The 25,663-nt window shown below is 38.3% G+C and overlaps 2 protein-coding genes and 1 long non-coding RNA gene across 3 annotated transcripts; all 3 read right to left on the minus strand.

Moving 5' to 3' along the window:
• Nucleotides 1–425: 425 nt before the first annotated feature.
• LOC143568774 (F-box protein At2g02240-like) lies at nucleotides 426–1,462 on the minus strand. Its single transcript, XM_077054843.1, has 4 exons — nucleotides 1,379–1,462; nucleotides 1,150–1,290; nucleotides 956–1,071; nucleotides 426–837 (listed from the first exon to the last, which is right to left on the minus strand). Exons 1-4 carry the CDS (start codon nucleotides 1,460–1,462, stop codon nucleotides 426–428), a joined length of 753 nt encoding a protein of 250 aa, XP_076910958.1.
• On the minus strand, nucleotides 1,461–21,416 carry LOC143568772 (uncharacterized). Its single transcript, XR_013141626.1, has 3 exons — nucleotides 21,256–21,416; nucleotides 20,830–20,942; nucleotides 1,461–1,779 (listed from the first exon to the last, which is right to left on the minus strand). It is a non-coding gene; the product is annotated as an uncharacterized LOC143568772 (long non-coding RNA).
• Nucleotides 21,417–22,200: 784 nt separating this feature from the next.
• Nucleotides 22,201–23,145, minus strand: LOC143568775 (putative receptor-like protein kinase At5g18500; the record flags this gene model as incomplete). The annotated part of the gene is made up of 1 exon (XM_077054844.1): nucleotides 22,201–23,145. A coding segment is annotated over one exon (945 nt), but the record flags the coding sequence as incomplete, so codon positions are not given.
• Nucleotides 23,146–25,663: the final 2,518 nt, after the last annotated feature.

Genomic DNA, 25,663 nt, shown 5'->3' on the forward strand with positions numbered 1-25,663 from the left:
TAACTATTGTGTAAACGTTGTGACGGTTGTTTGGCAGGTAAATATAACCGTTAAATAACAGTTATTTTTGTTGTACCACCGCTTATATTAGCAGCCTGACAGTAATCTTAGCCATTCTAATTAAAGATAAGTAAAATTATCACATAATAACATAATAGACACCTAAACCTAAATGGTGTTTATAATTCTGTTAGTAGCAAATCTAATAAACATAAAATAAATAACTGAAATACAAACTATGGCTATCTACTTCCAGTTATTTTACATCATAAAGACAAATATAACTAATTCAAACTTTGGATTATCTTCAATAACATTAGCTTCAAGGTTATTTTTATTATAAACCGGTCAAATTGATAAAACAAAAAGAAACTAATAGTAGACACAAATATTAAGAACACAAAAGGGCAATACGAATTCACATATTAATATTGTTGCATTGGCCGAAACTCGAGGCCACAGACAATAAGGCCAGACAAAGTGCCTTCATAACTTACAAACTTCAAATTCACACTAACACAATCATTTTCAAGTTCACGATTTGTTTTGAATTTCCCGACTTTAACCTCCATCCACCTATCCCTCCTTTGTTTTGGAATCTGAGTAATGTTATGCATATTCCATGGGCTTGGGGTTCTGAAATAAACAAATTCAGGCACTTTATTTTTTTGAAGTAGATCTCGTACTTCGACTGGACCATGCATCTCATTACAATTTTCGGAAAGCTTAAACACTAGGTAACAAACATAATTTGCATCTCGTGACAACATTTGGCCTTTAATCGTGCAACTGATACGGAATATTTGTTGTGGCAGAAGCTCAAGCACCTCTTCAAATCTGCATGTACATTATATTATGTGATTACGTATTTTTTAGAAACAATGGTAGATTTTGAAGACATAAACAACCACATCAATCTGTTAAAGAGTATAGATTAACATTTACAAAAAGCTACCTGGACTTGGGTGTTTGTTTTGGAACAAAAAGATCCAAATTAGAAGTGTTGTAGAGAGCCGCCTTTGCTGAAAGCATAAGGTGCTTCTTTCCATTCACTTCATTTAGTGAAAACAACTGTTCATATAGAGAACTGTTAAAGAACTAGGAGGAATTTTTAATATGTATTAATTTTTCTAGAAGTAAAATAAGAACCTCTTCTCCATAGTCATAGTTTATGGACCCCTTTAATATCATTTCTCTTTTAGTTGGAATTTGTAGCGCCTGATCCAAGTTCGAGTTTGATTCCAAAACTTGTTGGATTTCCCTCGAGTTTTCAGTGTCTTCATGTTCCACCTGTTTAGAAAAGATTAGAGCATGTTATAAACATGTAACTTAGACATGGAGGGTGTTTTCCATGCATCAATCTTGAACCTCCAATTACAAAATATAAACTAGAATGGGAGTTTAGTGAAACTTGCATTGTTGATGGGTTGAAACTCAACGCCTTCAACATAGATCGTATCATGTTCTCTACAATAGTGTGCTGAAAGGTTCTCTAGTAAAACCTCAAAATCACCATCATCTTTATGGTTCAAGAACCGGTATAATTCAATCATCATCCACTCATCATCTCTCCATTTTGCAAAATATGCATGTAAGGTGTCGTTCCCCTTTCTGTACTTTAGGTCAACACACATTGGGGTTCCAGAAACATTTCTAGAATTGCAAAATTTGAAAACTAGATAGACCCCATAATCGGTATTTGGAGCTAGAAATTGAGCTCTTGTCTCGATTTTGATCATCAAATTTGAAATATCTAACATCTCTGCTACCATCTTAAACCTGCAGGATATTAAACTCTAAATTAGTCGTAGTCTCTCTTTTTTTTTAATCAAAACTGAAAAAACAGAACTTACAAAGTATGATCATACCCATCTCCTATTGGTACTAGCTAAGGATGTAATCCAATACAATACAAATAACTACTAGATAAAAATAAAAACTGTTAGGTCCCATTTTGTGTTTCTAAGTCTTTTGTATTGGAATGTAGTTGATTTGTATGTATTGGGCCTATGATGTTTATTTTGTTTGTATTTAGGCCCAAGGGAAATTGTAAAGAAGCCAATTGGGCATTATGGAAATAAAATGAAGCTTCTCATGCATGCTTTCTATAAATAGGGAATCATGTCATGAGAAACACACTCTTGAACCTTTGAACCTTTTGCCAATTCTCTAACTTTTACTTTCTCTCTCTCACTAAAACCGAACATAAACACTCAAGATCCGAGACCAAAGGTAGCTTGGTGTGATATTCCGCTAGCACCGAGTTTGGTTGATACAAGACACGTTGTTAGATCCACCCTCGTTGGAACCTACAATTGGTATCAGAGCTTCGACTCACTAGTTGAGGTTTTTGGATCACAACCTTGGGTTTTGATCTTGAGAAAAAGAAAAGAAAGTTTCTTGCAAAGAAAACCATAAAAATACAAAAATACAAAAACAATCGGGTTTCCAGTTGATAAACATGACTTAGAAGTTGTTCTTGGTAGAAAATTTAAGCTTAAAAGGTGTTAAAAGTTCAAGAAAATAAGTGTTGAAACCATGTTAAAATTGTGTTTGAAAATTTCGCATCGCATGAGAATGGTTGTTGTACTTACCTTTGACCAGAACTGACAGGATTAGGTGAACAGATCCCTAGAGAGATTGTTTCTAGAAGAACTGAACTTTTTCGCATTGCATACAATTTCGCATCGCACAAAGTTTCGCTTCGCTTGGTGTTTCGCTTCGCATTCCTGTTTTGCTTCGCATATAAGTTTTGCATCGCATCACTGTTTCGCTTCGCACCAACCGTTTCGCTTCGCATTACTATTCAAAGTTTCGCTTCTCACAGTTTTTCGCTTCGCTTAAGTTCTTGTTTTGCTTTGCATTGTAGTTTCGCGCGAAATCTTTGTTCTGTCAAAATTTAAACTGTTTAAGGGCTTTTGGTGTTTGAGACTGTCGTAATCATGGCTAGTACTGATTCAGAGCTGTTGAAGGGGTACCTATTGTTAGAGAATCAAGTGGGAACCAATACAAAACCTCCAAAATTCATGTCCCTAGATGATAACTTTGCTAACTTTAAATGGAGGTTCATGAACTTTATCTCGTTGACTGACTCAAAGTTGATGAGATGCTTTGAAGAAGGTCCTCATGTTCCCATGACAGTCACTCAAAATGGGGAACGACTAAAAACTCCTGAAAACTTTGATCAAAATGATAAGACCTCGATAGAGCAAGACAAGAAGGCATACATCACTTTAACTGTTTGTCTTTCAAATGAAATTACTGAGACTCTAAGAGAACACAGAAGTGCCAAGGGTTTGTGGGATGCACTTGTTGAAAAAGTTGAAGGAAATGCTGAGATTAAGGAAAACAAGAAAGCTTTTTTGAAGGAAGAGTTCAACATGTTCAATCATCGTCAAGGTGAAAGTGTGGGTGATTTCAATGTTGTAAAACTCCCGACTAGGCGGCCAAGTACTCCGTGATTACTCCCTGCCTAGATCGAGTACTCCCCACCTCGGCCGAGTACTCCTTAGGTATTTTCAGAGTAATCCCCGACTACTCCCGAGTACTCGCGACTCCCCAGTCGACCGCCTAGGACCGCCTAACGTCTTTTACGACCTTGGGTGATTTGATAAAAAGGTTTGAAAAGCTAATTGTAAGAATCAAAGCTGCAAGTGTCAACATCATGAACTCTGAAATCAACCACAAATTGATGAACTTTTTGCCGTACAGTTGGAGTACCAATACAGTAACAATCAAGAGAACTACAAACTTGAATGTCATGTCAAATACTGATTTGATATCCACTATCAAATCATTTGAAATGGATGAACAGATGAGGATGAACAATCACATACGTTCTCTAACTCAAGCTGGGATGAACACTGCATCATCAATGCCTACTGCTTTCTTAAGCAAGACATAGCAGAACATGTACCCAGTGAATACTCCAAAGTACTCTCCAGTTGTGCCTCCACAAAAGACAGCTTTCATTTTAACTGGCAATCAGTCTGTGTCATCAGGATCAAGCTCCTTCCAGAAAGCCGTTGATAGTGCAGTCGAACAAGCTTTGAAAGCACATAGGATCTCCTCTTCTACAAAGACTCAGCAAAGTCAAAGCTCTAGCTACTGTGAAGCACTTCCAATGCTGAATGACTCAAATGTATCAATAGTTCATGCATTCCTGTCAAGCCATGAAGAGTTAATGAAAGGGAATCTGTTGCCACCACAGTTTGAGCAAGGAGATCTCAAAGAAATCAACCAAAAGGATCTTGAGAAGATGGACATTAAGTACCAAATGGCTATGGCAGTTCACAAACCAACAAACTTCATGAAGACATATGGAAAAGACAGTTTCAAGGACTCTGACAGGAAAAGGATTGGGTTTGATAAAGAGAAGCTGAGGTGTTATAACTGTGGTGAGATGGGTCACTTTTCGAGAGAATGCACGAATCCACCAAAACCAGCCAATGACATTGGTGTGACTGAACTGACTGATGAAGAAAATAGCAAGTCTGCTGGAAAGAAGCATGAGGTGCACAAGCCAAGCAGTTCAGCTCCAAGAATTGGAGGTCATCCACACAAGGGCAATTCAAGCTCAAACTCTAGAGCCCTTATCTCTCAAGCAGAGGTCCAAACGACTGTGGATTGGGATGATCAATTTTAGGAGCTGAATAATCCTCTCAACATGGCAGGCATGGCTTTCACTTCCAATAATGAAGCATCTTCATCTTAAAACACAGTTTCTGATGCATCACCTGTTGATGAGGTAAATCACAATCTATGTTCTCACGCATGCATTAACAAGGTTACATCTTATAGATATCATCAAAATGAAGTCTTAAAAGAAAATGCAAAACTTCAAGAGTTAAACGCAGAGTATGTAAAAGCTGACAAGATTTACGTTGAGAAGATTAAAACTCATCATGATGATGTGGCAAATCTGAAACTTAAAATTTTTAAAAAAAGAGCATGAAGTAATTTATTATAAGAACATAGTTTATGAATTAAAATCTGAAATTGAAAGTTTAAAACTTGATGCTTCTGATAAAAAGGAAAAGAAAAGATAGTTGAAAGATTTGAAACATCATCTGAGAAATTAGATGATATAATTGGAGCCCAGAGGAGTACTAAACTGAAAGCGGGGCTGAGGTACGATTATTTTGCCGTACCTCCACCTATGAATGACAACTATACCAGCTTGCCCCATTTCAGCTATAATACTCTTCCAGAGGAAGAAATGGCATACGGGGTTGGTAGAATACCAAAACCTGTGACATTTGTTCCTGCTGCTTCTCAAACAACTGCTCCAGTCCTATCTTCTGATAAATCTAACATAAATGTGTCTTGTGTAGCAGGTGATGTAAATGGTGGTGATTGTGGGAAGGTTAACTTGGGTTGTAGGCTAAAAGGAGAGTTAGAACCACGTTTTGAATCTTGTGTGGATCTAACAAAATCAATTAACAATCCAGTTTGTAATAAAGTTTGTGAATCCATGTAAGAAAGTCTAAAGTCAGGATCAAATCGTGTATTTTGTGAAAGTTCATGTGATGATAGTTGTAAAATTGATTGCAATGAAAGTGAATGTTCTTCTTCTGACTCAAATTGTGAAACTGTTTATGATGAAACAGTCAAAAACCAGGTTGATGAACAGAACAGTCCTGGCTGCTCATCAACTGATCATCATATTGAGAACTTGAGAAAAGAGAAAACAAGTTTTGAAAATGAAAAACCAAGCACTTCCTATAAATATCTGCCACCAAAGAAAACTTCGTTTTCCCAAAATACATATTTTAACAACAGTTCTCAACATCATGATCAATTTGATAGTGCCTATTACTATTATAGACAAAAACCTAGGCATTTAAATCATTTTGTTGCTCAATGTTCACATGGTCTTAATTATCAATCTGATAGAGATTACAAACAAGTTAACCCACCCACATCAACTCACATGTCACATCGCACATACTTCAGTGATCATGATGTCTATAAATGCAACCAACGAAAGTGTTGCTTTATTTGTGGAAATCCCTCTCATCTTGCAAGACATTGCAAGAACTGGCACAAGCAACAAAGAGATTTAAACATTAAGTTTGGTCAGACATTTTCTAAGTTTCCTGCTAAAACCAAGGAAATGCCTCGCCAAACTCACTCTTCTGCCAGTGAGACGAATTTCAAACCCAAAAAGATTGAGAAACCAAAGAAACCGTTTTGGCTAACCCAGAGGGAAAAGAAAAGGTTAGCAAATGGTTCTGAAGCTGAAAAGCCTAATAATTCTTCAAAGGTTTTCACAAAAGCTAATTCAGATGACTTTGTTGTCAAGTCCAAACCAAAACGAAGGCAATCCAGAAAACCTTTCCAAAACCGAGGAAACTATAACTCAAGTTCCTCGAGGAATTGCTCTTCTGATTCCGATTCTCCAAAAAGATTTTATTTTTAAGAATCATAAAATTAAACTGAGTTATTTTCTTTTTTATTTTCCCGAGACAAGTACGTCTCAGGAAACCCTCCACTAACTAGTTGTCCGTGTGTATAGGGACAGCTTGGAAGGCCTGTCAATAGTATTTGGTACTTAGACAGTGGTTGCACCCGACACATGACAGGAGACGAGTCACTGCTGTTTGATTTTAAACCATTCGACAGCGGACATGTTTCCTTTGCTGGTGATGTAGGAGGAGAAATCACGAAACAAGGAAAAGTGTCCAATGGTACCTTGACATTTGAGGATGTCAATCAGGTGGAACAGCTCAACCACAACCTTCTCAGCGTATCCCAGATCTGTGATAAGCATTTCTCAACTTTGTTCACAGAAAATGAGTGTCTTATTCTTAAACCAAGTTTTAAGGTCCCTGATGAGTGGGTTTTGATACATACTCCGAGGCATAATGATGCATATATAATGGACATGAAAAGTAATTATTCTATGAGAACTGCTCCTTGTTTGATGTCCAAAGCCTCGGAGAACGATTCATCATTATGGCATCGACGTTTGGGTCATGTCAACTTTAAGAACTTGAATAAGTTGGCTAAAGGTGACCATGTGAGGGGTTTGCCTATTAAATCCTTTCATTGTGCCGAAAAATGTTTATCTTGCTCTAAATGCTAACAGCACAAACTTCCTCACAAACCCAAGACTGTCAATTCCATAAACTCCACTCTCCAACTATTACATATGGACCACTTTGGTCCAATTCAATCATTGGCAATAGGTCGAAAAGCCTATTGTCTGGTTATTACTGACGATTTTTCACGTTTCAGTTGGACGTTTCTGTTGGGGCACAAGGATGAGACATCTCAGTTTCTGATAAGGTTCATAGTTTTGGTGGAGAATCAAACTGATAAGAGAGTAAGGTGTATCAGAAGTGACAACGGGACAGAATTCTGCAATAAAGTGATCAATGAATTCTGTCACAACAAGGGAATCCTGCGTCAATTCAGTGCACCCTACACTTCTGAACAAAATGGGGTGGCTGAAAGACGGAACTGGCAGAAGCCGCGAGATTTTCAAAACTTCCTTTGATCTTCTGAGGTGAAGCTATCAATGCTGCCTGCTTTACCCAGAATCGTGTGTTGTTGAACAAAAGATTAAACAAGACTCCTTATGAAGTCTTTTACGGTACAAAGCCAAGGGTTAACTTCTTCAGAACGTTTGGATGCCCCTGCACTGTGCTCCAGACAAATGCCGGTACAACTTCCAAGTTTGCAAAAAAGGCAGATGAGTGCTACTTTGTGGGCTATGCCACCGACAAAAGTGCTTATCAGGTCTACAACAAGAAAACCAGAGTGATCTTGGAATCGTTCAATATTGACTAGCAAGAGTTAAACCCTACAAACGCACACAACGGTCCTGACTGGATGTTTGATTATGAAAGTCTGTTCAACCAGTTTCGAGAAATGTACGTAACACCAATTGTACCACCGGTTTCCTCTGTTGTCTCCGCTCCTGTTCAACTTGATAATGAGCAATCAATCTTGATGCAAGCTGTGATGAGAGGTCTGGAAGATGTTCGTGTAGCCGCCCCTGCTCCTATGCTGAATGCACCACCCGTGGCTAACCAACCCGCCGCCAAAAAATAAGGTACAGCCAGCTACAGTTACCACCGACATGCCCACTATCGAAGATACGTCAGATTCAAATACATATTCATATGTGTCGGCAGATAATGTGGAAAACGACCAAACCGATCAAATTGAAATCCCTCCAGCAGAACCTAGTGTGGTAGAATCTGTTCCCACACCTCCCTCTGAAGAAGAAAATCAAGGTATTGCTGAGGAGATCAACACAGAGGCTGCTCAGGTTGAACAAGGGAACAATGAAGCTTCTGACCACACCAACTCAACATTAGTTCCCGCCATCGTTGTACCGTTTTATGAGAACCTATGGGATGGTCCCATTAATCAAGAACATTTGGTTGATGAACCTGAAGCTACTATTGTTCAACCAAATGTTCCTGTTAATGTGACCAACGTTTTTCATCCCATAGAGAGCTTAACAGTGGAGCTGCAAGCAACACTAGTCGAGCATGTCGAGCAAATTCCTCAGTTGCCGATCCACCGTCGACATCCGACGGAGAATATAATTGGAGATCCATCTGCTGGCATTCAAACACGCAGCACCTCCGGCAACATTAACAGATGTCTTTTTGCTTGTTTTATTTCACAGGTCGAACCCAAAGATTACAAAGTTGCTTTGAAAGAGAATTCCTAGGTTGAAGCAATGCAACAAGAGCTGTTACAGTTCAAGAAGCTAAATGTTTAAAGGCTAGTAAAGAAACCAGAAAATAAAAGACCAATTGGAACGAAGTGGGTGTTCCGAAATAAAAAGGACGATAAGGGGGTTATCATCAGAAATAAAGCCCGGCTTGTTGTGTAAGGTTTTTGGCAGAGAGAAGGACTTGATTACGATGAAGTCAATGCACCCGTGGCCGGACTAGAAGCAATTCGCATCTTTTTGGCTTACGCATCGTACATGAACTTCAAAGTGTATCAAATGGACGTGAATACGGCCTTTTTGTATGGAAAGGTCAAAGAAGAAATCTACGTCAACCAACCTCCAGGTTTTGAAGATCCAAATCATCCTGATCACGTTTACCGTCTTGACAAGGCACTTTATGGTCTTCATCAAGCACCTCGTGCATGGTATGCCACATTGGCTGATCATTGGTGAAGAATGGGTACAAGAGAGGTATTGTCGATCAAACTCTCTTTGTCAAAAAGGTTAAGGGTGATCTGATTCTCATCCAAGTGTATGTTGATGATATTATCTTCAGATCCACGAATGAAAATCTATGCAAGGAGTTTTCTGAGGTCATGCAACAGCGTTTTGAAATGAGTTTGTTGGGAGAAATGACTTTCTTCCTTAGTATTCAAGTTAAACAAAAGACGGATGGTACTTTGATTCATCAGGAGAAGTACGTTCATGACATTGTTCAAAAGTTCGGGTTTAAGGACTCAACTGCTTTCATGACTCCAATCGCTACACGACCTGTTCTCGCTCCTGATCCATCGGGAAAGCCAGGTGATCAACACCTGTATAGGTCTATGATTGGCTCCCTGATGTATCTCACGGCAAGCAGACCGGACATCATGTTCCCTGTTAGTCAGTGTGCCAGATATTCAGATCCAAGAGAATCCCACATGACAGCTGTCAAACGTATTTTCAGATACTTGAAAGGTAGACCTTGTTTGGGACTCTGGTATCCAAAAGAGTCTCTCTTGGAACTTCATGCGTACACCGATAGTGATTATGGGGGATGCAATCTAGACCGCAAGTCAACATCGGGAGGATGTCAATTCCTGGGAGACAGGCTTATTTCATGGCAGTGCGAGAAGCAAGTCACTGTGTCCACCTCCACTGCAGAAGCCGAGTACATTTCTTTATCCAGTTGCTGTTCCCAAGTCACTTGGATCCAACATCAACTGCTGGGTTACAGTTTGAATTTCTATAAAACCACGATTAAATGTGATAATGAGGTTGCTGTTGCAATTGCTAAAAACCCAGTCCAGCACTCAAAGACTAAGCACATTGACATCCGAATGCATTTCATTCGTGATTGTTTCGATCGTAAGCTTGTCAACATTAAACGGGTCCATTCTGATTTTAACTTTGCCGATCTCTTTACAAAAGCTTTTAGTCGTGCCCGTTTTGTTTTTCTCGTTGAGTCATTGGGCATGATTTCTTTTGAGTAAATTTTATCTTTTGTTTTAAAAATTGTAAACATTTTTCAAATATGTCACAATTTTAGAGGGAGAAAATGAGTTAACTTTAACTCACCAAAAAGATTTTAAAATTTACTTTAAGAAAAACCAACATCGAGTCACTTGACTTAACAAAAAGATTTTATTTTATATATAATATTAATTTCCTCTTTACTCCTATTTAAGAAAAATTTCAGAAAACTCAAAAAGTATTATCCCGCTTAAAGGGAGCTCCTTCTTAAAGGGAGTCGAATATTTAAAATTTTCAATTAAGAATTGATCCGACCATGTGGAAAATGATAGTACATTGCCATGCAATGATTCTAGCGCATTAAAAGAGTAGATCAAAAGTCTACAAAATCATTCACATATGTGTAGATAGGCTTGACAAACAAGTGTCGGGTGATATAAACTTAAATTTCTGCCGTACTAGTGGATATACGATTATGAAGTGGTTGCATGATTCAGTGAAGTCATATTCATGAAGGCAGAAATGCAATTAAACATGTCATACCGAAGCCTCTCTTTACCTGATCACAATTGTCTTATGAAATCAATGTCAATTTTTAGTTTTCATTAACTCAAGAAAAGAAAAAGAAAAAGAGTCAAGAAAAGAAAAGAAAAGGAAAAACAGAAAAGAAAAGGAAAAATTAAGAAAAAGAGTCAATCTTAGGATTTTCACGTCTGCTTTATTTCTTCATTTATTTTGATTCAAGCCTTGGACTTTCTCTGTTTGTAGTCATACAATATCTGATTGTTAAGGCCCTGAATCTTCTGCTTTATTTCAATCTTTCTAGATCGAGTCAAGTGTGCAAAAATAAAATACAAAGTGTCAAGTATGTTAATAAGGGTACTGTGATCAACTAAGAAAGATTTAAGTCAAGTTGAGGTGATATGTTAACATAAAGTAGGCCCGAGATCTGATGGAATCAGTAACATATCTGATTAAGTGGGGACCACATAAGCACCGTACCTAATTATACCTTAAATGTATCACTTTGGCATCAAAACACTTGTCAAGTTAAACAAACGGACAATATCTACAGTCGGTGATGAATTTGTGACACAATAATATCAAAATGGAAACGCGATCTAGGGCTTTGCAAATCAATATGATTCCACGTTGTGATAGTTCTTAACGAAATTATGTAAATTAATTCAATATTAATTTTATTTTAACCGTTCTAAATAGTTATTTACGAACTTTAAAATTTTAAAGGGTTTATTATTTTAAGTTTATTTTTTACTTTTAATTTTATTTTGTTTTGTAAAATATTATGTAAATTTTATTTTCTTTTTAATTTTACTTTAATTTTAATTTTAATTTTAATTTTAATTTTACTTTTATTTTTATTTTATTTTTATCTTTAAACTTTTTATGTTTAAAACTTTTATTTTGTTTTATTTTTTAATATTATTTATGTTTTGTCAAGGAGATCGTCAGTGCAAACGTTAACAGTTATGGATCGACAAAAGAAAATTTAGAAAAACAATTGAGTGCTCGGATTCGGTGAGTAAATGTTTTGCGGGTTTGAAATTGTAAATATTTTTAAAGACCGAGTACTGAGAGTGTATTTTCAGTGAATACTCGTGATGTTTTGACCTTATAGCGAGATAAACTGACCCTATATATATGGATCACCCAAAATATCTTTCACTATTCACCTAACTTTTCCTCTTTCACTCTCACTTTCTCTCTCTTACTTTCCTCTCAACCCCCTAGCCGATCTCTTCTAGATCCACAACAATCCGGCGCTTGCAATCACTTTTGATGTTGAATATGGAACCAACACCCATGGTATAACATCACAAACACGATAAACCGTCTCTTCTTCTTATTTCTGGGTTCACGCAGATCTAGACGGCAGTTCTAATGAACCGTCGGCTAGATCTGAAGACAGATCTTCAAATCTTGTTGATAGAATGCTTAAAAACTGTTATCAGATCCTTTATATCATGTTTATCATCATTGTCTGTTAGTGTTAGGTTTGATTTTGTTAAGTTTGTAGATCTAGGGTTTGTTCGTATGTATTGGAGTCAAATTGACCAAGTAAACCAAAGGGGTTTTGTCTCAAAATCTCCAGATCATCAATTCGGGTCTAGGCGAACATGTGGAAGGCAAGATGAAACAAAAAGAAGGCTAAGTTAAGATTTCGCATGGAAATGGGTTTCGCTTCGCTTCACCATGCGAAGCGAAACAGAATTGTATTTCGCTGCGCTTCACCATGCGAAGCGAAATGCAATTCTGTTTCACTTCGCATCTTCATGCGAAGCGAAATACAATTCCGCTTCGCTTTGCATAACCATGCGAAGCGAAATACATTCCTGGCTTGCTTCGCATGGCTCATGCGAAGCGAATAGGAATCTGTTTCGCTTCGAACCCCATGCGAAGCGAATGCTAATTTTGTTTCACTTCGCACCCCATGCGAAGCGAAATAAGGGTCATGCGAAAATTTCACACTTAGCAAAATTTTTAGAATTCAGGACTGAAAGCTACTGGACTGTTTGTACATATTTGGACTATTTGACTTTTGGACTATTATGGACATTCAACCGTGTATATATTAAACTAATTAACTTATCAATATACATAAATCAACCTTTAACTTATTAAAACTTAATCGTGTATAATTAATTAATTGTATATAATTAATTAAGTCAAGTAATTTGTACATATTTAAGGCATCTGTATATAATATGTCTTGTGTTTGTTTTAAGTTTTGAATGATGATTCTCATGATCTTAAGATTTGATTTCAGGGTCATAATCTATACTGTGCTCTCGAGGAACCAAAGGCTAAAGCAGACAAGGTGTTTACCTCATAGATCAAGGGGTTAAAGCAGTCACCCCTTGAGTATGCCATCACTGCTAACCCTGCCGTTTATTCCAAATGGGTTACGGATTTCTGGGCCTTTGCTACAGTTGCTGATGATGCCCTCTCAATAAGCAAAAAGGTGGCAGGCAAGAGCTTGAAGATTACTGAAGGAGACATTAGACATGCTTTGAAGATAAAAGACGAGCCAGATTATTCGTATGAGAAAGGTGACAGGGCCATGTTGAGTGAGTTTGTGATGGCGATGGGATATGACACAGATTGGAAGATCACGGAGAAGAAACACCTCCCACCATACTGGAGGTTTCTCTTTCATATTGTGACACTGTTTAGCGGACATACGTGGAGGGTTTGATAGTTTGAGAATAGATTGGGTGCGAATTATGTATGCACTAACACACCGAGAGGAGTTCAACTATTCAAGGAGGTTGTTTTTGTGCATGATGGAGAATGCAAAGAATGAGTCTACATGGCTCATGTACCCGAGGTTTGTGCAGATGCTGCTAGACGATAAGAAGGCAAAGGATAAGAAGTCACTGCCCGAGCCTTACCATGTGAACGAGATCAAGTAGTCGATCTTTGGTGTTTTGTTGAGCACCAAGGGTAAGGGCCACCAGTATCAAGGACCAAGGTCGGGTTCTAAGTTTGGGTTGTTTGAAGAAATTGAGCCTGCTGGGGATAAGGCCGATGTTGAAAGTGGAGAGCTGGTTCCATTTGAACCAGAAGTTGAGGCTGAGCAAGACTCGTCTGAGGAAGCACCAGAAGACCGTACCAAAGCCAAGCACGACTTGAAACGGAAGGCCACCGACAAGCCTTCTGTTGGTGACACTTCTGGCAAGAGAAAAGAAGCTGAGATTGAAGAAGAGGAGCATCGTCCTCTGAAGCGTTTGAAGAAAGTTGGAGACTCTTGGAAGTCATCCAAACTTGTAGTCAAGCTTTCCTCCAAACCCAAACCATCCACCACAACCGACCCTCACATTGCCTCACCAAAAACCTTAGCCCAAACACTCAAAGACCTTAACAATTCCAAAATCAAAATACCCATATACAAGAAACCCAAACCCAGAATGAAAACCAAAGCCAAACCGACCAAAACACTTTTACACGACTCACCAGACCCTTCACCTAAAACCTCACCCACACAAGACCAACCAATGCCGTCATTTCTAGAAAACCTACCCCATCCCCACCTCAATCACAGCCACAAATCACAACACCACCTGAACAAACCACTATCCAAACCGAACCCTCAACCACTTCACTATTTACCTTACTAGTATTCAGCTCACCCATCCAATCCACAAGCATATGGAGCCAAACCGTTATATCTTCGACACCAACAAAACCACCACCATCCTCATCCTTAGAACCCAGCCCCTACACACACCTATTCTCAACACCACCCACTTCTAAGACCTCACCCCTACCTACCCAATCAATTACAATTACTTTCCAAACTACTTCACCACACATCCTTTCCGATACACCGCCAACCACAATCCTTTCCCCAAAACCCATTGCCCGAGGAAAATCTGTGACGCCTCCAGTATACGCTGATCCTATCCTCGATAGGATCATCGCACTGGAGGAATCAAACGCAAAGAGGGCCGAGCGTGAGTTGGTGCTCTTGGGCTTTATCAAAGACATGAAGAAGAAGGAGCTGGAGGATGAAAAGGAGAAGGAGAAGCTGATGGCAAGGGTTGAGGTTCTGGAGGAATCAAGGGACTTGCAAAAGGCCCTTGTTCAAAGTCAGAAACTGTGGATCAATACTCTCCAGACAAACCTCAGCCATCAACAGGAGCTTATGAACAAGGAAGCGTTGCGGAACGCAAACTTGAGGGCTAAACAGTTGAGCGTGGCAAATAGAGTGGCAACTCTTGAAAGAAACCTGCCTGCGTCAAATGTCTTGAGGCCAAATTGTTCAAGAAGGTTGAAGATGCCACTACAAAGTGGGATATAGAGAAGGAAGCCACCAACTCAAGGGTGTCGATGCTTGAGGGCCAGCTTGCATCATCGACCTCTCTCGGTACACTCATTTCTGAAAACGCTCAATTCAGAACCGAGATAGAGGGAATTAAAGTGAAGATTGCGGCCCAAGAGCTACTGAATGAGCTACAATTGAAGACTAACGAGGAATTGGTGAGAAAGTATCAAGCTGCCTCTGACCTCATGGGTATGCAAGATGACGACTTTCATAATCTAGGGGACAGACTTGATGTTGTGTTCAGAAATTGGAGAAGGTCAGGTGAGACTTCTCAGCTTGGTGGACCACAACCCACTGTAGGGCCAATTGTGGCTATGCAAGGCGATTGGGTGGTGGCTTCTGAAGGCGAGGCAACTGTTGGTCGTGTTGTACAACAGGGTGGCCAAGCAGGAAGCACAATGGGTACCAGCTTGGGTCCTGAACAACCAGTACAACCTCAGGCCCAAGCTGGTGGTGATGACGGTGGAGAAGATGGTGATGATAAGGAGGATACTGATGATGACGATGACGATGACGAGGAAGATGATGATGTGGATGAAAATGTCCACGATAGCTTTGATGAAGATGATGATGATGGTGATGGTGATGGAGGTGACGGAGGAGAGGGTGGAGCTGGAGCAGCAGGTGGGAGTGGTGGTGGAGGTGGAGATAACACTCAAACACCTCCGCAGGATCAGGAACCACGCGATGATCCCGCCACTTCCGGAAGTAAAGTCAGGCAGGACGACTCACGAATTGATGAAATGTATAAAGAATTGTTTCCTGCAGGTGATTTTGCAGGTGTTGTGGATGCATTCATTGAGGCTAGGAAGACCATTGAATTGGCTCAAACTCATCAAGCGTAGAAGGCAGTTGAAGATGACGACTACATCAACTACTCGCCTAATCCAGACACTCCTCCAGTTCAAGTTCAAGCTTCAGAGGCTCCAGCAACTGATCCCGTCTCTGATCCAGCCGCCGACTTGTCACAAGCGACACTGAAGAAGAAAAGAAAGACTCATATTGTATCAAGTCGTGCGCGCCTGTGCAAAGAAGAAAAGAAAGACTCAACTACCCTTATCATGATGATTCGCTGATTTTTTATGCGAAGTACAATAAAGAGAACAGTTGTTGGGCTATAAGAAGATACAGCGGAGATCTCATCTACCTCACCCATCATGAGCTAAAGTCGCTACCAGTAGAGGTGCACAAATCGGTTTTTTTTTAAAAACCGGTTCGGTTATTAACCGGACCGGTTTTTTTCGTCCAGGAAAAAAACCGGTTCGGTTAATAACCGGACCGGTTAATAACCGGTTTTTTTGTAAGAAAACCATAACCGGTCAAACCGGTTTGGACCGGTTTAGGAACCGGTTAGAACCGGTTAATAAACCGGTTTTTTTATTAACCGGTTTTTTAATAACCGGTCTAACCGGTTAACCGGTTTTTTTTTTTTTTTTTTTTTTTTAAATAACCATTATTTTTTCACAGTATAAACAAACCGGTAACTACAAGCATTAAATCGTTATCGCATATTCGTAACTCAAAAATACATAACTTTCATTTATAGCCTTTACATTAAAAATACAAACATTAAATCGTTATCGCATATTCGTAACTCAAAAATACAAACATTAAAGAATGCTTAGACACGATTACATTAACAACTTGCTGTTTCTTACTCATTATTTTCATCGCTACCCGATCCCGAGCTATTCCTTAGGTAATCGTCGTACGCGGCTTCTTCATCGGTCATTGGTTGAGTGTGTCCTTGATTGACCTCGTCTTCATACAAGCCCGCCTCATAGTCCATTTCCCCCTCGAGTGAGCGTTGATGTTGTGCCCTATCTAAAGAGTCCAAGTAATCCTTGTAGCAAATAGACATCTCTACAGCTGGTGGAGTGAGTCGAGTCCTCCTAATCGATATAACCCTGCCAGAAACAGAAAAAGCAGACTCCGAAGCTACCGTGGAAGCTTGGACCGTTAGTAAATCTTTGGCCATGGCGGCGAGGATCGGAAACTCATCCTCCTTACCTCTCCACCAAGCCAGCAAATCAAGACTTCTAAATTCATCTGGAGTCATGTGTTTCACAAAGTTGGTACCACCATACCTTCCAAGTTCACTGCTTGGGGTGTTTACCTTTTGACGTTTACCGGCGTCTTCCCAAATCATGTAGTACATCCCCATTTCAAGGTCGGTTTGGGATTGGGATTGGGCAACAGCTCTTAACGAGTCATGAATTTGGGAAGACGACCCGTATTTTGTAAGGTAAACATCATACATGTTTGCCAAGGTGGTGTTGAAAGCATTCTTTAAAGTTTGGTTATAATAGGGGTTTTGATCGTCGTTTAACTCTAGCTCGTCACAAATTTTTTCTATTAAAGCTTCAACACCACCAACATTTATACATGGGTTTAACGCAGCAGCACATGTCAAAACAGCGGGTAGTTGTTGAAAATATTTTCTAAATTTTTCTTTCATTTTTACACCCATATCAAAATAAGGTGCACCCCTGCAATGAAGTTCACCCAACTTTGTGCACATGACAGCAATTTTTGGTAAAGCAATGGGGCTTGTTGGATAGTAAACCCCGGATAAACTAGTTGTGCAAGATTTAAAAATTTGAAGGACCTCCGTAACGATCTCAATCAACAACCAGTTTCTAGGATCGTACGGTGCACATTTACCCCTATTTGACATTATTTGATGAAACGCAATTAGTGATTCTTTTTGTTGGATGGCTTTCTCAAACATATCACAAGTCGAGTTCCATCTTGTTGGACAATCCCAATTGGGCCCCAACCATTGACAATTAGCTTCATCACAAAATTTTTTGTATCTTGAAAATGTTTTATTGTTGCTAAAAACATCTCGTAACATTCTTTTAAAATTGTTTCTTTGCGTTTCGATCACGTTTAACCCATCTTGCACGGCCAAGTTGATAATATGTGCAATGCATCGGCTATGAAAAAACGCTCCATCACAAATAGGTTTATACTTTAATTTTAAATGGCCAACCGCGGCCGTATTGTTGGACGCGTTATCAAACGAAATTGAAAAGATTTTATCTTCAATCTTGTATTGTCGAATGACTTTATCCAAGAGTTTAAAAATATTTCTACCCGTGTGCGGGTAATCAAACAATTGAAACGCAACGGTTCGTTTCATCATTTGCCACGACCCGGGGTCAACCCAATGAGCCGTCACACAAATGTATGAGTCGGGCGAACCATTAGGTACCGACCACACATCCGTTGTTAAGTTTACACCAGTTTGTAAGTTCGAAAAGTATGAAATTAGTTCGGATTTAGCGTTTTTCCAAGCTTTAAGACAATCTCTTCTAAGGGTCGAACGACTTACGTGTTGGTAGCGTGGTTGAACATACTTTTGCATCATCTCCGTGAATTGAGGGTTGTCGAAGTGGTTGAAAGGAAGTGTATTTTGAATCACAAAGTTTGAAAACTTTTGACGTACCGCTTCAAGGTCGTACGTAAACACCGTTCCTTGATTCGTCATCTCCGGCTGCGAACTACTTCCCGATTCGTCCTTCAAGGCCTTGCAAAAGGGCCTTTGTACATGCGCTCTTAAAGTGGAGTTTGCATCTTTGCCATAAAACTTCAAACAATGTTTGCATCGAGCTTTTTGGCTACCGTTAGACATTTCGCATAGGTCGAAATGTTGCCAAACATCTTGGTTTCGTTTCGTGGGGATGACCCGAACGACCGTTTCTCCCGTGTTCGAGGCACCCATGTTGACCGATGAAGCAGCACTTTGGGAGGCCATGATAATCGACTACGAATTAAGAGTGGTATACTGGAGTATGAAATAAACGACTACGAAATAAGAGCGTATGGAGTGGTAATGTGGTATAATTGAGCGTGAGATAACAAAATAATCGCGTATGAAATAAACGTTTAGAGCGTTTGGAGTTGTATAATCAAGTGTGATCTAACCAATACCCAACCTAAACTATATATAGATGTTTGTGGGGGTAAAATGGTAAAAAAAAGAAAAAAAAAACGGTCAAAAATGAAAAAAAACAGCTATAAAGCCGTTTGCCAACGTTCAAAAACCGGTTTTAACCGGTTAACCGGTTATAAAAAAACCGGTTAACCGGTTTTTTTATAACGGTAATAAACCGGTTTATAAAAAAACCGGTTAACCGGTTTTTTTGTAACCGGTTAGAAAAAAAAAACCGGTTTTTTTTATAACCGGTTTCAAAACCGGTTTTGCCTCTAAAACTTAAAACCGATATACAAACCGGCGGTTTGTAAACCGGTCAAACCGGTTTTTAAAAAACCGGTTTTTTTAAAAACCGGTTTCCGGTTTAAACCGCCAAACCGGTTCGGGAACCGGTTTTTTTGAACATGTCTAGCTACCAGAACTCGACATCAACTATCTTCGAAAAACTCTGGGCCGAGGAGAGTATGATGATACATTGGAATGTTGGGCCACCACTCATCTGCATCATCAATCAAAGTTGGATTACAAGGACTTCGAGCTGAATAAGGGTCGGAAGTACAAGAACCCAAGGGAGATTGACCCAGCCACCGGAGAGCCACGAACCATGTGGAGATACAGGGCGCCAAAAGACTGTCACGTTATCTATCATGGCGATCCCTACATTCCAAATACTCTCCGAGACTTCATCAACTGGGAATTTAAAAACACCACAGGTGAGGCCGTCATCCACTACCGTGATATGCACGAGATTCGTGTATTCGACGAGCACGAGCTTATGGGTCTGCACAGGGAAGATGTGCTGAAGCTCTACAACTCACCTCTGGGCACCGTCGAAGACCTTGGAAGACAAACACATACCGGATAGTTGAAGCCTTCAACAAGTTCATTCAAAGACTTGTTGAACTTCCACTTTCCGAGGATGAACGCCTGGTATACGATACCGACGGTTTCCAATAATAAAGACTAGAGGGAGATTATTAGGTCCCATTTTGTGTTTCTAAGTCTTTTGTATTGGAATGTAGTTGATTTGTATGTATTTGGCCTATGATGTTTATTTTGTTTGTATTTAGGCCCAAGGGAAATTGTAAAGAAGCCCATTGGGCATTATGAAAATAAAATGAAGCTTCTCATGCATGCTTTCTATAAATAGGGAAGCATGTCATCAAAAACACACTCTTGAACCTTTGAACCTTTTACCAATTCTCTAACTTTTACATTCTCTCACTAAAACCAAACATAAACACTCAAGATCCGAGACCAAAGGTAGCTTGGTGTGATATTCCGCTAGCACCAAGTTTGGTTGATCCAAGACACGTTGTTAGATCCACCCTCATTGGGACCTACAAAAACTTAAATAAAAAACCGTAACTTAGGTAATATTGTTACTTGAAAATTCTTAATCTTGATTAGTAATTATCTCCCTTTTTTCTCAAATGCCTTTCTGTCTCTTGAATCAGAATTATCTGCCAGCATTTTCTGCCCGCACACTCTTGTTCACAATACGGCTTAGTTTTTGAGATTTAGATTTTAGGTTTAAGGGTTCGACAAGCTGGTTCTAACGCCGTTAGAATGAGCTTAATCAAAGTTCGCTTGAGCCGGTTTCAATCCAAAACACATATCTTTATTAGCTCTGTGTGTGTGTGTGGTGGGGGGGGGGGGGGGGGGGGCTGTATATATATTGCTGGGGTGTACTGAATTTATGTGTTCTTCATTTTTATAATTTGTTATGTTAGAAGCTAGGGGCATCTAACTAAAATCACAAAGCTTAGTACCTGAAAATTCCAATACAAAATTAAGTTATAACTAAACTAATACTTCTATATTATCATCTAATGAACAATACCATAAGAGTAAACACTTAACCACATAGACAGAAAGAGAGAAAGAGAGAACCTTGACTTTGGAACATTAATACACCAATTATCATGTGGACTGCCATTTCTGAATGAAAACGTTCTTGCTGATATCATTTCATTTCTTTCACCATTCTCTCCGAGTGTAAACAACTGTTGTGCATAACAAAACAGTGTGTAAATGCATGGATATGGATAGTTTGGGTTATCCCTACAACAATTGCTACAAACCTGGAGATACTTTGTAACGAAAGATTTATTGAAACTTTAGAGCAAAAGAATTGGCAAATAACATAAATCAGCCAAGGATAATTTTCGCACAAGCAGATTTTTAGTTAGGATTGAAATAAAAATCAAGTGTGATGAATAAACCGACAAGAACGACACTCATTGATAAATGATAAGTAGGCTTGGAAGGGAAAAGACAAATCAAATGAGATTTGAGGATTAGCCAATCAATATTTACCAGTTTATCATCTTGAAGAAGAATTCCTTCATAGAGTAAATTGTAAAGATCCTTTTTCGTTTTGGAAGAGTATTTTTCAGAATATGCTGACAATTTTATTAATTCCTCATAGTCCTCCGGCAATTTGGACCCCCAATTGTCATAATCCTCCTACAAATCAAATAAGAAGGAAAACTCACATATATTTTGATGCATACACCAAAACATTTATCTACATCTGATCTCATAAACAGTCTTCACACTCATTTTATTATTGACTTTGAAGTATTAAAATCAATACTTTCAAATAAACTTGTCAATTTATAGTTAGGACTAGAAAACGGGCCGGGCGGGTTCGGGCTACGGGTCGGAACATGTTTTAAGCAAAATTAGCTTGGTTCAAAACGTGTTCTAAGAAACAAGATATAGGTCAATGCGGGCCGTTTGAAAAAGTATCCATTTAGTTAGGGTCAAAATGGGTTTGACTTATATCATTCGGTTTAGAAAAAAAAAAGGTACCCTTCCCAACCAAGGGTTAAAATGAGTCGTTCTAGAAAAACTGTTCCCACACACCCCAACCCAAGGTTGAAATGAACCGTTTTAGAAAAAAGTACCCACCCACTTTGACCTTTTTGGCGGGATAAATAGGCATAGACAAGCACTGGTCACCGGTGATTCTAACCCATTTTGACCTTTTTCTTTAGGTTACCTGTTTTGACCCATTGACTAATTTAAGATATACAATTTGACCCGTTGACTAACTTAAGGTGACCCATTTTGACCGTTGACTAATTTAAGGTGACCCAAATACACCCCCTATACAGTTTTGTGTTGCCCTACTTAATCCATTCAAAAACAATGGGTCATGATTGCCACCTATACTTGTAGTAATGAAAATTTCATTTCACTTTGGTTGTGAAGACGTTATTTTGTTTATTTAATTTTTGAAGACTTTTAATTCACATATTATATGCATTGAAATTTGAAAGGAAGCCAGTTTTGTAAAACTATGTAACTTACTTGGAATTTCAGTGATTCCTCTAGTTGTTGCAACACCTCTTTCGCTGTTGGCCGTTTTTCTCTATCATTATCTAAGCATTGGCTGACAATCACTCGAAATGTAGACAATGATTTAGGATCAATTTGTCCCTTTATATCCTCAAACACAATTGATCCAAGTTTTTCTTCTTCATGGATATGCTCGAGAATCCTAGTTAAATGTGTTTGATTATAATCCCTTCTATAGATCACTGACCCGTGCAAGATCTCGAATAAAACAACTCCCAACGAGTAAATGTCCGATTTTTCAGAGAAGAAACCTGTATGCACATACTGTGGGTCAACATAGCCAATTGTGCCAACAACATCGTGGACTTCTTCCTGATTTATTGAAGTTATTACAGATAACCCAAAATCAGAAATTTTTGCCTTCCAGTCAGCATTTAGCAGAATATTGGCGCTTTTAATGTCCCTATGTATCACCATCTCTTGCGCTGGATCAGTACGATCGTGAAGAAAAGCCAACCGGCGGGCAATATCAATGCATATTCTAAGTCGTTTACTCCATGTAAGGCTTACGTTGTTCAAATGGCTATCAAGACTTCCCTTAGACGCATACTCACAAACAATGATTTTTTCACCATCTTCGTTACAGTACCCTTCAAGACTGATGATCTTGTCATGCTTATAATCGAAAAGGATTTCAAGCTCCATCAAAAACTGTCCTTCTCCCTGACCACGCGTCCTATCCAAACGCTTTGCAACAATTGTAGTAGTTTCATTACCATTTGCAACTTCTCCTTTGTATACATTCCCAAATCCTCCCCCTCCAATAAAATTTTTCTGACTGAAGTTATTTGTGGCCAACTTAATTTCTTCTAATGGTATTTGGAGGCTGTCCTTATTGTTTTCCTGTGATTAATAACAGCTGATCAGCGTAATAAGAGTTCGAATTCTAATCTAAATATTGTTTAAGGACTTAAGGTGGTCCTTTTGGTTTTAAGTAATCTGTTTTCTGTTAAAATAAATAAAATCTCCAACCTATTCTTTTGGTGAAAAGTTTGAAAATCTCTTTTGCATGTACTCAAGTATGAATTCGGAAGATGAGCCAATAAATGATTCATGAAAATTTAATCACTTTGTTAATTTAAGACTTCAAAATATGGAAAACAGGATTAAACTCCACACTCAAAAGCGTAAATAACTAGATCTCAAACATTCAAATTTTCACCGTTTTTAATGTGAACATGTCAAATGTCCAGTGTTACTTTTTGCAACTGTTTAAAGTTTTTACTTTTATGATTTCAATAAAACTATTGGTTGGTTGTTTAATGCAACTTGCAAGTGAGCGTTTTTTAGCGAAACAATAGAAAGGGAATTTCATATATATCTTCTGTAAATTGGAATATTTCTATGTAAATAACTGCAGATGGTTATACGCTGCCTTTAAGAAATATCAAAACTAGTGTTTTATCCGATGTATTGCATCGGGTAGGTCGGATCTGTTTATGTATCTCTCGCGTTGTAGTTGTGTACTAATGTGGGTTCGATTGATTTGCATAAAACAATAAAATATAAAAAAACGACACATGGTTTGGTCTGTAAAACCCGAGCTTTGTCGGTCTTGGGCGCTGCGGCAGTGAGTTTGGTAAAACTCGGACGTTGGTAAAACCTAAGCGTTGTCGGTTCCGGGTGTTACGGCAGTGAGTCGGCGCGAATTCCGGTCAGATTCTGTTACGTTCATTACGATATTGGAGGTAAACAAAAGGGTTGGTAAAACCCGGGCGTTGGTAAAAACCGAACGTTGTTTGTCCTGGATGTTACATCGTTAAGTCGAGAGGAATAGTCGTTTAATTATCAAATTTTAAAGAAAAAACAAACAAAAAAAAACAAAACAAAATGATGTTGACTAGTGCCAGCCACTTAACCCAATAGATTCTTAGTTGTATCAAAGTTGTCAATTATATGTATGTATAATTGCTATTTCAGGGACAATAGTTTAAACTTTGTCCATGATGTTTCATTTTCATTGTAATCATTTCCAAATCACTAACATCGTTAAAAGGTCTTTTGTTAAATGTAAAGTCATTTTGGTCTTTTTAAATTATTTACAAGAGGTTAAAGCATGATGTACAACCCACCACCTCTCTCTCACTCCTCAGTTTTTTCTTATTTTAATGTTTTTAATTTTTATAAAAAGCTATTGGTAACGAATGAATTCACTATTTCTTTATCGTTATCTTAATTTTTTTAGTATATATGCCCTAACTTTCAGCTCTCGTATCTCTCGGTCAACCGGATTCCTATCAATTTGTAGATTCACAAAATGATTTAAGATCAAAACTTTTAAATTTATAAGTCTTTCTACGTTAAAAGACTTTGTATCTGACTTTGGATCACCAATCCCAACCCAATCTAAATCCTTATAATAGCCCATAAATCACTGCTCAACGAATCCTTTAGTTAACATGCAAAGTTATGAAAGTCAGTAATACAGACATGGACCTGCCAAGACGACATGAATATCTGTCGGTTTGGATTTAAGCTTAACCAGTTTCAAGTCTTAAACATATCAGCCAGTTGAAGACCTGTTTAAATTTGTGTTTTAAGAGGTTAAACACATGTGAACCTTTAGTAAAATGTTAATAACCTCTTTATATTTTCAGTTACACCAACATTGCCAGGTTTGAATAATTTTAATCTTTACCGAGTTTTTGGCAATTTGTGTGTATGTTTGAAATTGAGGATACGCATAGTAAGATCGTCGGAACTTGGAATTGTTTTAATAGGTGTTATGATTTGATTTTTGTTAAATATGTTATGTAGTAAATAAGAATTTTATGGACTTCTGTTTTATATATGTAAAGGATTATATATATTATGCTAAGAGTTAAGCCTTTATGTATTAGTTAAGATTTTTTATGAACTTTCGGAAATTTTGTTTTAAAACGTATGTATTATTATCATGTCTCTAACATTTCATGTTAACCTGCTTCTAAACAGCTGGTTCATGTTTGAAAAAAAATGACACGATTAGTTATCGTGTTGTGTTCGTGTCTTATCACAAAAGTATAATTGAACATATGATTTCTCATTCACAGAGTCTTCAACAAAATACTCTATCATCTATAATACGTCACATTACCATCGATATGTTTTCATTTTGATCAATTGGTTTGCAAATAATTACAATATAACAATACATCAAAAGTCTTGTTTATTCGAAGATTAGGTGGTGGCCTTAATCATGGACGGAGGAAGGGGGGGACTAACGAGAAATAAACAATTTTTTTTATATTTTAATTCGTATATTTTATTCATGTATTATTATGCTTATATATATATATATATTTAATTGTCTGGTCTTCATAATAATATAATCTAAGATGCAAATTGCAATGATAAACTTCTTAATTAAATAAAATTATGG

Source organism: Bidens hawaiensis, unplaced genomic scaffold (genome assembly GCF_021521415.1).
Source record: "Bidens hawaiensis isolate Kalapana, Puna unplaced genomic scaffold, B.hawaiensis_p1.1 tig00024227_1, whole genome shotgun sequence".
Lineage (NCBI taxonomy): Eukaryota > Viridiplantae > Streptophyta > Magnoliopsida > Asterales > Asteraceae > Bidens > Bidens hawaiensis.